Source organism: Diabrotica undecimpunctata, chromosome 6 (assembly GCF_040954645.1).
Source record: "Diabrotica undecimpunctata isolate CICGRU chromosome 6, icDiaUnde3, whole genome shotgun sequence".
Classification (NCBI taxonomy): Eukaryota; Metazoa; Arthropoda; class Insecta; order Coleoptera; family Chrysomelidae; genus Diabrotica; species Diabrotica undecimpunctata.
This window is the reverse complement of record NC_092808.1, coordinates 23238184-23251383: the sequence shown is the minus strand read 5'-3', so window position 1 is coordinate 23251383 and position 13200 is coordinate 23238184. Positions and strand designations below refer to the sequence as shown.

At 34.9% G+C, this 13200-nt stretch overlaps 1 protein-coding gene across 4 annotated transcripts in view; it reads left to right on the top strand.

The window, feature by feature from the left end:
* chb (CLIP-associating protein) overlaps window positions 1-13200 on the top strand; it is a 125825-nt gene that overhangs the window by 58727 nt on the left and 53898 nt on the right. For 3 of the 4 annotated variants that reach the window (XM_072534453.1, XM_072534454.1, XM_072534456.1), the window contains exons 4-9: window positions 36-292; window positions 3975-4103; window positions 4237-4281; window positions 9936-10087; window positions 11011-11247; window positions 11915-12171. In XM_072534453.1, coding sequence (XP_072390554.1) covers window positions 36-292; window positions 3975-4103; window positions 4237-4281; window positions 9936-10087; window positions 11011-11247; window positions 11915-12171 — 1077 coding nt within the window. The remainder of the gene's footprint in view (window positions 1-35; window positions 293-3974; window positions 4104-4236; window positions 4282-9935; window positions 10088-11010; window positions 11248-11914; window positions 12172-13200) is intronic. The other variant, XM_072534455.1, reaches the window with a different exon arrangement.

Sequence of the window (13200 nt, the reverse complement as noted above, 5' to 3'; positions counted from 1 at the left end):
TTATTTACCTTTTACTTTGTAATCAATAATTTTAGGCATGGAGCACAATCGTTGACGCTGAACAAATTCATTCCCGAAATTGTTAATTTGTTGTCTGATCCCACTGCAACAGTTAGAGATACAGCTTTAAACACTTTGGTGGATCTGTATAAGCATGTTGGAGAAAAAATAAGGATAGACTTACAAAGAAGAAATATCGTTCCCCAAACCAAGTGGCCGGTGCTCTCGGCGAAATTCGACGAGGCAAAAGCCAGAGGCGAACTCTTACCGTCGGCTTCCAAAGGAATAGAATGTAAGTTGAGAATTGTTTATCTTTTTTTTAGGATAATTAGAATTTAGAAATATTGTTTTTTAGAACTTTATAAGTTTACATATTAAATGGATTAAAATTGTTTATAACTTAAAATTTAAATCAAAGCTAGATTTGCATTATATGTTTTAGTTCAGTAATAGATTCGATATATATTTTCTTCTGTGAATAGATGACAATTTAAAATAAGTCACTTGAATCTATAAATTTCAACACCCTGTAAAGATATGTTTAATACTTAATTATGGAATATATTCAACAAATGTCCAATTATTTAGACATACGAGAAAATTTGGTATAATTGCTTTAATAAGTTGAGAATTACTGTTCTTTTAAAACTTTACATTTTAAAAAAAGTCGACATAAACACTATGTACTTAGGTATGAAACCCTTATGAAACTATACCTTATTTTTTGCTGTCAATTAAAAAATGCAATAAAATCCAGGGTGTCCCATAAGAAAAAATATAACTTTGATACGCCGCAATTTATTTAGACACCCTGTATATTTAAAAATAATTTTAAAATGTAGCTTTTATTAACTTACAAATTATTAATGTAAAAAAAAATTAAATCTAGTTTAAATAGAAGCAAACGTACTACATTGACATTCTCTGTTTTTATAATACAGATAACACTAGCTGTCGCCTGATATTTTTCATAAACTATCTGAGAACACCGTCATGTAGAAATAATTCGAAAATTTCTACTTTAAATACAGATTAAAATTATGTATAAATAACATACGAGAAGAAATATGACACCTATTTCGCTATTTTCAGCTCGTCAGATAGACCTGCTAGGTAAGACGGAATGAAACATATTTTCCTTCGTATAACAACGGTTAATGCCACTGTGGTAATGTAGAGCGGTACCACAGGGACGGTTTTCAACAACGATTTATTTCAAATGGTCAACACAAATTTTTCAAACCAGAAAATTGTGCGGTATAAAATCCTAATATGAAATATACTTCGAAGAAAATGATAATGAAAAGGGAACAGATATTATGTTGGAAAAAATTATGACGTACTATATTGTCTTCATGTTTATCATTGAGTTCATTTACTTGTTTTTTTTATTTTGTACTTGTACTGTGAATGCTGTCCAAATCTAGATCCACATCCATACTATTTTCCTTTGTTGACTACAAACAGTTTTTTCCTCTGTCAGATGGCTTTGGTGAAATGTTTATGTTGTTTGAAATTGTTGTTTTTATCACCCATTAATATATACACATCGGTTTAGAACGTCTTTCGACGTTGTCCGATACCTAAACACCATCTCTTCCTATCTTCGCAGTCGTTTGTTGTTAAATTTCTTTCGCTCATGGACTTGTTTACGCCGTGTTGCCATTCTAATCTGGGTCTTCCTCTTTTCCGTCGACCTATCGGTTGCCATTCTATTACTTTTTTGGGGAGTCTTGATGCTGGCATCCGTTGAACATGCCCATACCACCTTAATTGTTTCTTCTCTATATCTTGAGTTATATTTCCTTCTATTCCCATACGTTGTTTTATTACATCATTTCTACTTCGGTCTCGTCTGGAAATACCTAAAGATCTTCTCATTGCATCCATCTCTACTGCTTCTATTCGCTTTTTGTTCTTTTCACTAATTCTCCATGTTTCAGCGCCATAAAGAAGAGTAGTTTTAATCATGGTCTCATATATATTAAATTTCCTTCCTTTCGTTATCTCTTTACTCCACAGTATACCATTGAGACATCCTAAGACTTTCTTTGCTTGAGTGATTCGTTTTTCTATTTCCCGTGTATCAGTTCCTGTATTGTCAAAGGCAACACCCAAGTAGTCATAGCTCTGACAGCAGGAAATATGTTGTCCGTTTTCGAGGTCTATGTTATCTGACTCGTTTCCAATACAAAGATATTTGGTTTTTGTTGTATTGACATTCATTCCCCAGTCGTTATATTCTTCTATCAGTTTTCTTAGCATGTACTGCATGTCTTCCCTGTCGGTCGCTAGCACTACCTGGTCATCAGCAAACTGGAGTGTATATATACATTCATTGCTAAGCTCTATACCCATCCTATGTACCTTTCTTTTCCATCTTTCCAATGCCGCTGCAACATATATCTTGAATAAGGTTGGTGAGATACAGCATCCCTGTCGCAAGCCTTTTGTAACCAGGAATTCTTCCGTTAGATATTTTCCTGTTTTTATCTGTGTCTTTGAGTCTCTATATAGTTCTTGTACAGCATTTATCAATGTGTGGTTGATGTTAGATCTTTTCAACGTTGTCCACAGTTTTGTTAAGGGGATGTTGTCATATGCTTTTTGCAGGTCTACAAAAGTAATATGAGTTTCTAGATTCTTAGCCGATCTTTTTTCTATTATTTGTTTAAGACAAAATACGTTATCGGTGCACGATCTTCCAGCACGGAACCCGCTTTGTTCTTCCTCTTCATTGTGCTTATATTCTTCTTCGATCATATTTCTCAAAATTCGTCCGTACAGTCTGCTCAGGGTGCTGGTTACCGATATGTCTCTATAATTATTACAATTCCTTTTGTCCCCCTTTTTGTGTATTAAGGACATGTATGCCGTTCTCCATTGTTCTGGTACTGGGTGTCCATTTAGACACTGATTGATCACATAAGTTAATATTTCAAATAGTTTATGAGTTCCATTCTTAAGCATTTCAGCATAGATTCCCTCAGGTCCAGCGGATTTACCATTCTTTAGGGTCATTACAGCCTTCCTTACTGTTTCGATGTCTACCCCCGCTTCCTCTCCTTGTATATGTACTGACTGTGTTGGGGAGTTCGCTAGGTATTCTTGTCTTGTCTCTGTCAGCAAGCTTTCATAGTGATCTTTCCATTGTCTTGGTTTTATGGTGTATATGTGTGCTTTGTCTTTCCCTGTATTTTTTACTGATTGTATAAAATTCCATACCTCTGTACATTGCTTCCCTCCGATGTATGTATTGATTTCTTGACATTTCTGATCCCATGTTTTATTCTTTTCTTGTTTTATCATTTTTCGTAGTTGTCTATCGGCTTCTTTGTAAGCTTGATGGTCTTCAGTATTTTTTGTATTTAGCCATTTTAGATGCTGTTCTTTTTTCTGTTTTACCATATATTCGATTTCTTCGTTCCACCATATTTTGTTACTAATTTTGTTTTGCTGTATCCCGAGTGTCTCCTTAGAGGCCTGGTGTAAACTAGCAATAATATTCTCGTAAATATCTGAAAATGTTTGTCTCTCTATTTCTCGTAGTTTTTCATCCAGTCGTCGTTGGTATAGCTTGGTATATCATTTATAAAACTATTGAAGTTGTACTTTGGAGTATCTACTGTCTGCAAGTCTTGCTTGTCTTCTAGGTTTTGGTCTCCGTGTATTATCTTAAGTGGGAACAAAATTTTCGCTCTTACTAAGTAGTGATCGGATCCACATGTTATTCCTCGGAGAACTCTTACAACCATTAATATTTTAATATAATACCGGTATTAGTTACTACTCGAATATCACGTCCTATCCGTTTGAACGCTAAACTCGAACGGTGACAAAATTTAAGTAAAATGAAAAACAATATTAATTAAACTCCTGAAAGACTTGTTTCTCATATTAATATTAATTTTGAATTAAATTTATAGTATTGGTCTCTGTTTAATAATATATAAAAATAATGTTTTCTTTTTTAGTAAACTCTGATGAAACTGACAGAGCTGTGATGGCCAAACCAATTGTTCCGACGAAGAGGCATTTAGTGGGTAGCGCCGTAAATAAACGGTCGACCTTCGCCCCATCCAGCGCAAACTCTAGCGGTCCAGGTAATAATTTTTTCCAATCGAAACTTGAAATATATGTACATACATAGAATCGCTTATTTTTCTATTTGCTTTAATTTATGTTTATTTATTTATTTTTTCTTTTTCATACTCTGCCTTAATTTGTGCATGAAAGTTTTCAGCCGAATTGGTTCCTTCCGAAACTCTACTACGGCCACAAGTAAGTTGGTACTGGTTAGAATTCTGGTGGTGGTGATACTCCTGTGTTTTAAAAATGTTTGTATTTATGATTTTGGGAAAATGTAATAATTAAAATTTGAACCAGAAGTAGATCTCTACACTCCGACAAGGTTCTTCCAAATGAATATAGTTTTAGTATGAGTTAAAATCTTCAAAATAGTGTCTATGAATGAATAACAATATACCTTGCATGTTTTAAATAACACTGCTATAGAAAAAACTGTTTATTTGGTAAAGCACCAAGAGTTTAATTGAATTGCCTTGAATGTGGGCTATGTTCCAAGAGTTCTAAATTCAAGTGCTACTAGGATTGAAGAGAATCATGTAGTGGCTTCGTTTGATCGTCTTTTAGATTGTCTCTTGTGAGTGATTTCCGGGGCTCTCTACATACAAACCAGCAGTTACATACAAGTATACCTTCGTGGTAAGGACCTTTGTACCTTTTTTGATTACTAAAATGTCACGATGGAATCTCTCTCCATGCTCATGATTCACATACCCACAACTGGAGAAAGAGGATTTTAAGAGACATCAGGTTTGTTATGATTTTTTTCTGTAACACTTTCACTAAATGTAGTTTTACATTTTCTTTGTTATCCAAAAATCCACGAATAACTACCAAGCTTATTTTTCTTTGCCTTTCAAGGCCCTGTATGAAAATGTCGTATCTAATTTTAGCTTCACCTAATGAAGGAAATTTTGTTGTTTGGTATTTAGAGGCTTGTCCTTGGTCCATTCCTTTGTCAAATTTTTTTATTAAACGTAGCTTAACATGTAAGGGTGGAAATAAAATATCTTTTGGGTCCATAAAAACTCAACATCATTGTTTTCGTAAGAGTATTCTATGATTAAAATTATTATACTCTATGATTAAAATTAATCGAGTGTTTTTGCCTCTCTGAATATCCCTGGGTAGTAATGTGAAGTTTCGCTAAGCACCCGTGTAATGCTATTTTCTACAACAGCTGATTTTTCGCAGTGGTCAACGAGGTGTGCGTTGATTTTCTCTGATCCTTTTTTAGGCTTTTGTAGCCTCTTCAAGGAATGGATATGTTAATAGGGGATACTGATTTTCTGTAAATGACGTCAGACTGAAGCTGGGGCCAAGGGCAGGGCGCGATTGCGCCGGCAGCAGATTTAATCCTTACAGCACGATTATTAGGTACTTACAGCTCTAATCTAATTAATTAGGTGTACATATCTCAAACAATAGTTAAAAATGTTTTATACTTAGTAAATATGTCTTTAAGTGTATATTCTTCAAATAAATCCTTATGTTTTATTTCAATGTTTAATTATATAACCTAACCTATTTCGTCTATTAATGCAATACGGTGCGGCGGTACAGTTGCACCATAGAAGTATATATAGCATGTATCTATAGGTACGTCAATGAGTCGCGTAAGGAAGTAGGGACCAGGGGAACCATATCCAGGGAGTAGGGATCATCTGAGTTAGTCCGGCGGAATGGTGTTCTCTGAACGTACCTTAGGTAAAATCGGTACAATCATCCCATGCCTGGGGCCAAAGTTCAGAGCAGGCCGCGGTTTTCGTCGATTGACTCCTGGTGACTGTCGGAGAACATCTACATCGTGGATTTCTTCGAGGCCGTCGATCGATTCCTTCCAGAATTGTTTGGGCTTTCTTTAGTAAATCGCGTGGAGGTTAGGTTAGGTTAAGGTATCTTTGTGCAACGAGATTGAGAATCCCCAGAAAACCAATCTTCCCCTGTCCTTTGAGTATTTGAATCGGCCCTAAAGGAGTTTGTCGAGTGCGCCCACTTTCCAGTTTGAGGATGTATGGTTTACTATATTATTTAAGGATGTCCAGAGACCGTTGACGTCGTTCCTTTCCGAAGTGGTTCATGGGCATGAAGTGAATTATCGACTTCATGTCTGCTTGTGTTTGTATTTGTATGGTTGAAGGGCGTTTTCTTGCAGGACATTTGTGAGAATATGCGGGATGTTTGCCACGGCAGTTGGGACAGGCGAGAGCATTTGCTTCCGGGCATTTGTAGGATTTGTGTTCTTGTTCGCAGTTGGGACAGAAGGTTACGCACGAGTCTATAAAGACTCGTGGGTCTTTAAAGTCGGTAGGGATATTATTTGAACGGGCAATTATTGTTCGACTTTTTTAATGGAAAATTGCCTTCAGACAAGTCTTCGATATCTTCTTGCTAGAGATCTTTGTTCACGTCAATCATAATAAAGTATAGATTTGTTTGAATTTTATTGGGGAGTGGCTAGAATTTTGCGAGATTTTCTTGGAAGGTCTGGGGCTAATGGTGATTATGTTGTCACTGATCATATTGCGGAGTTTTGTTAAAGTTCGTGAACATTTAGGGCTTTATATTTATATGTATTGAGGATAAACGGTTAGACTGTTTTGTCTGACGGATAGACTTTTAGTGAGGCTATATTATTAGGCAGGAGTTCGTTGGATTTTAAGGAGAGTAGAATTTCCTTTGCTGACATATGCTGTTGTCAACATAGTAGCCAAGACGACAGTTCCTTTTATGTTCAGTCAAACAATAATTGCCCTATTTTTTGTTGTTCAAATGTACACGGAACCCTAGCTACAGGGAATATGATAAATTCTTGGATCTTCTTAGGTTTTATTGGATCTTTAGCTGATCTTAGAGCTTTATGTATCATCTCCTTTAGTTTAAGTATCGATTTGACGTCAAGTTTTAGATCTTTTCGATCTAACATTTTATAATCTACTTTACTACTGTTTGCTTCTCATTCTTTTATATTGCTGTTGACATTTTTGGACTCCTATACCGCTTGATGTATCTTAAAGCATAACCTTGGTGATCTGTTTTTATGATCACTCTTTAAATAAATATTTAAACGGTCCGTATGTGTGTGTGTGTGTTTTCGATATACTTTATGTCAGAGTTTTCGTTACATCTGTAACATCTAAAAAGACGGATTTGGACAAACAAACTAATAGAGGGTCGATAAAAACTCCGTTGAGCTCGGTTCTGCCAAACGTTTTCATGAAAAAATGAATAAGGTCATCTTTACGTTGATAATAATTGAAAGTTTATGAACAGAGTACGTTGTATTATCAGACATAAAATAGTATAATTACAAAACTCTTAATGAACAGAACTACATTTTATAGAATAACTTAATACTTCTTGTCAATACATACTATACAGTTAATATTTACGTTTTAAAAATGCGTTAATTTTTTTATTAATATTGTATATAATGTAGTACTGTTGCGTTCCTGCATTATGTAAATAGTAAGTACTATCCTGTATCAATTGTTACTAACATAATTATTGTATCTTTTTTGTATAAAAATTCATTATATGCTATTTATTACAACTAACGCTATGTTTTTATTTTATTTACTTACAACTTATAATCTTAATTTTAGTTCTTATGCTACTAATGCTTCCAAGTACTTAAAACAACTTTTTAGCTATGGTAACATCTACTCTCGTTGCTAATGTGAAACAAAACATGTTTAAAGTAAATGTATAATTGAATGTATGAGATGAAAAACAGTATAAGTGCCACAAAAGCAGAATTGTACATTTTTTATCAATAAAAGTCTATTTTCTCATGCCAATGCAGTGTGAAATAGTGTAAGCATAAGTATTTTTTGTTAGTAGATATCTTCTTCAGCCCATGTTCGTCCACTGCTGGACATAGGCCTCTTCCATTTGTTTCCATTCAAGTCTACTCTTAGCAATTCTCATCCTTTGTTTAACCACGATATCTATCATCCGTCCACTTCTTCTGCGGTCTGCCCACTCCTCCTGTTTTCTTTTGGTCTCCAGTTTATTATTTTCTGCGTCCATTCTTAGGGTTATCTCGAGCAAAATGCCCAACCTATTGCCACTTGATCCTCACTATACATTCCACGACATCAATAATTTTTGTTGTCACGACTGTCGGTATTCCAAATTGTATCCCTCAACTGATCCCGAGCATGGCTCTCTCCATCTCTTTTTGAGATGTATTGAGTTGTTTTTTTGTCTGGCCTTGCTCTAAAATCCGTAAGTTATCTTCTGTCATAATATATCTTGGACTTTGTTACTGATTTCTAGGATAGTGGCGATTTTTGAGACACATTGACGTTCACCATCAACAGCTGTTCTTATTAGCTGTTCAAAATTTAGCCCTGTCCATTGTCGGATGTTTCTGAGCCACGATAGTCTTTTCCTTCCTAGGCCTCTCTTTCCCTCGATTTTTCCTTTCACTATAAGTTGGGCATATTGGTACTTATTATTTCTCAGTATGTGGCCTAGGTATGATGTTTTTCTAACTTTTACTGTGTTAAAAAGTTCTCTTTCCTTGCCTATTCTATGCAGAACTTCTTCGTTTGAGGTATGCGATGTCCATGAAATTTTGAGTATTCTCCGGTAGATCTACATTTCAAACGCCTCCAATTTATTTACGGTTGATGTTTTAAGGGTCCACGTTTCAACTGCATATAGAAGAGTCGACCAGACGTAGCATTTTGATAAACGTAGTCGAATTTCGAGTTTTATTCGAGAATCACAAAGCAGTTTTTTTTATTTTTTCGAAATATTTTCTGGCCTGTTCTATTCTCGATCTTATTTCTAGATCAGGATTTAGGCTGCTATCGATCCAACATCCCAGGTACTTAAATCTATTGACCTGTTCTAAAATGTGCCCATTTATTGTGCAAGGTTGAGGTACGTTTTGGTTTTTTCGGATTGACATCACTTTGGTTTTTTTAATGATTATTTTCATACCAAATTGCTCACAGGTCGAGTTGGTCTTGTCGATGAGTCGTTGTAGACCTGAGTCATTGTAGGTACTCAACCACTGAATGCTATTTTGTTTTTTTTTTTTCTAATTTCCTAAAAACGATAGTTGCTTCTATTCGCTGACTATTAAAACCATTTTTTGTCGTTCTACACCGTAGTCTAAGTCGTCTGTTCTACACCGGTAGTACTGTCACCAATTGGTTTATTGTATATCTCCCTTTAACTAGTAGAAATATGTACAAACATGAACAGATCTGCTATATATAAGCTCTCCGCCACCACCCGAAATTAAGTTCTGCGCAGAAACTTCCATACTGTGCTGAAAGTTCGTCCCTCGCTTCTCGTCAGCGTCTTAGTAGTGCGTCCATACTGTGCCAAGGCTATTATAATCCACCAGATTTTGTCAGCTCTCTGGGGTATCACTTAGTCAACATTTTTTTCAATATGTGTGTATCTCTTTGCATCAACTTGCCACAAAAATCTGACGCAACATACGATGCGTCAGATGCGTGCGACGCATGTGGTGTTTATTTGGTTATACTCTTTCCTAGATCCTATATATCCATAGGACGTTCCCAGTTAACCATTGGGACGCGTTGTGTTTGAAATGAAAACTATCCAGCTAGTTTGACAGCGTAAAGTACTGACGAGTTCAGACTCAAAATCTCAGACCGGTGTGGCCTATTATTGTTTTGTAAAGTTTTGATCATATGTATGGTAAATGACAAGACCAATTCGCTACGACGTAATGACAGAATAACGTATTTATAAATTATCGTATCAGCCATAATGAACATGTAAAAACATTGTAAAATTATAAATTTTGTATTGATTTTTATTCTGTATTGGACGCTGATAATTTTTGTTTGTATATTTTTTAGCGGGTGCTATGGATGAGGAATTTTTTATAAAAAGTTTCGAAGACTGCCCGACTGTACAGATTTTTTCTTCGCGGGAAGTTTCAGAACATTTGAAGAATATTCAAGATACCATCTCCGATCCTAATAAAGAATGGAACAAGAGGGTGGAAGCTGTAAGTTTGTTTTAATTTATGTTTAATATTTCTTTATCTTACTATAAGATAAGGTTATTTAGCCTTTTAAATAAAAATGTCCAAAGTTGAAAAAATAGGCATCTTTTTAGATGACCTTCTATGTGAATCGTCATCCGTCGATCCATATTTTCAAGTTTGGAGATAAAAAAACATTAGAGTCAAATTAAGTGAATAAAACATTTGAGTCCAATTTCAATTCCTCAATTTTAGTCATTGAAACTGCGCAGCTGTTTACGATATGTTTCCCAAATTTTTTGCGTAGCAGTTATAATATCAGCTCATAATAAATCCTAGTTAATATTTTCCCTTTTTGCATCAACCGAATTCACCGTCTTTGCCTACTTGGAATCCCGTTTGTATTCAAAATTTCCTTGTTTTGACAAATTCGACAAATTTGTTTATTGATTCATCCAAAAATGGGCCTCATCTCTGAAGATGATTTGTCGATGAAAATTAGTGTCAGTTTCCAACTGCTCCAGAGCCCATTTACCGAACACACTTCATTGTTTAAAGTCATTTACCTTTAGCTCCTGGGTCAGTTGCACTCTTCACCTTTAAACCGCATTTTGTTTTTTGTCGATAGGACACTATGATCAAAAGATATCGAATGTTTACCGTCGAATCTACTTCCTAATAGTTAGGTTCATTGAGTCTTACAAAAGAAGAATGTAGCTTAATTTGTTCTTAAAACCAAAACGTATCTGGTCGATACTTATTTTCAAATCATTCAAATATCGTGTCTCAAGCAGAGTTAATCGTATTCAACATGTACCAAATATGTTTTTGTAGGCTGTTGTTGAAATATTTGCAAATTTCTTAATTGAATTTATAATTTATAGTTAATGTTTTGTAATTTAGCAAAAAACGGTGTAATGATTGTAATTTTTTTTATTTTGTTTTAGTTAAAGAAAATCAGATCTCTAGTCATTGCGGGAGCGACCAGTCACGAAGAATTCCACGTAGGTTTAAAAAATTTAGAAATACCATTGCAAGGCACGTTGAAAGACCTCCGGTCACAAGTCGTACGAGAGGCGTGTGTTACCATTTCGTATCTGTCCACGCTTTTAGGAAACAAATTTGACAAAACTGCAGAGTTTCTGCTACAGCATTTAATAAATTTGATACAGAATTCAGCTAAGGTAAGAATTATATATATAGATTGTACTATTCCGGAATCTAGTTATACTCTTTGTCAGCCATTATTGTTGCATGAATATCATAGCAAATAATGTTTGATCAGGTGTTCTTAAATTTATATCTTAAGTTAAGAGAGAATTATTTAAATAATGAATGGACTATCAGTTATGTTGCAAAAAGTGCCAATATTACTTATATATGATCTGCCAAAACAACAGCAATTTTCTAACAACAATCCTTGTACCGGCATGTAAGTATTATTTATATACTCCCTCAGACCATACATAAGTAATATTGGCACTTTTTGCAGCATACCTGAAAGAACTCGATCCGATCGTGCTATGCTAAATAAAATAGATTGTGAAGTCCAAAATTTATTTCTCTCTAATAACTCTTCTAGAGAATTATTTATTATTTTATCCATAATTATATTAAATAGACATCGACTAAAGCTGCCTCTTATCTAATCATAATGACTCTGGGTGTTGATATATTTCATATGATTTCGGTATTAGCTTTTATTGCTCTATATCACCAGAATGTTCTTGAACTGAACTCTGTCGAATCTAGAAAGCAAGCAAAACTAATTTAAAAGTTAGAAACAGTTACGTGTATTCTGTACTAATCGCTGTATAAAAGTTATTTGAACTATTTATTTTTCTGTTTTAGGTGATGGCGACTTCGGGTCAAATCACAGTGAAATTTATAATTCAAAATATTGCTAGTGCTAGATTAATTCCAATAATAACGAGTAATTCGACAAGGTCCAAAAGTAAGGACATTCGAAGGGCGTGTTGTGAATTTTTAGAAATGATATTAACGCAATGGCCCAAACAGCCATTAGAAAGACAAATTCCAGCATTGCAGGAAGCTGTTAAAACAGGAGTCGCTGATGCTGATCCTGAAGCACGTGTGAGTTCCAGAAAGTAAGTAATTTGTAAGATGTTCATTACGTAAGAATGAATAATTTTTGTTCATGGCGTTATGGCAATAAGACAACTGTCAAATAATTAATAAAGTCAAGTGATCTTTATTGTCAAGTTATTTTAGCAATATTGGTTGTTGTATATGAGAAAATTAAAGAAAACTTAAAAGATCGCAATGCTTTATTAACAAATTTCTAGTTTTGAAGTAGATCGAGATATTAAAAGGTATGACAAACAATATAATGGAATGACTCAAGCTTTTGTACAATATAGGTTTCAGTGACATCCAAAAGCTATATTTTACCACAGTGTGTCTTAAGGATACATAATTTTGTTTTTCCTCGTATAATTTGTATAAAACTGATCTTATTCGGAAATCTAAATCATTGAATCAGTCTGGGATTATTCTGATTCTGCTTGTTTCTTCTTTATGTGCCGTCTTCTACCGAAGGTTGGCGACCATCAAACGGTAGGTTTCTTTGTTTTGTGCCGCATGTATTATGTTCGCAGCTTCTGGTATTTGAAACCTCTTCTTCTTAAAGTGCCTATCCGTTCCGGATGTTGGCGATCATCACGGCTATCTTTACTTTATTTATTGCAGCGCGGAACAGTTCAGTGGTAGTCTTGTTATACCACTTTCGTAAATTTTGAAGCCAGGAAATGCGTCTTCTTCCCGGTCCTCTCTTACCATTTACTTTCCCTTGGAGAATCAGCTGGAGAAGGCCGTAACGTTCTTGATTTCTCATTACATGTCCTAGATATTCCAACTTTTTAGTTTTGACGGTCATGAGAATTTCACATTCTTTCCCCATTCTACGCAGGACCTCCACATTAGTAACTCTGTCAACCCAGGATATACGTAAGATGCGCCTATAACACCACATTTCGAAAGCTTCGAGCCGATTCATAGATGCAGCAGTCAGTGTCCATGCTTCCATTCCGTAGAGCAGAACTGTGAATATGTAGCAGTTCAATAGACGGCATTTTGTTTTTAATGATATGTCTCGACTGTTAAAAATGGTTCTCATT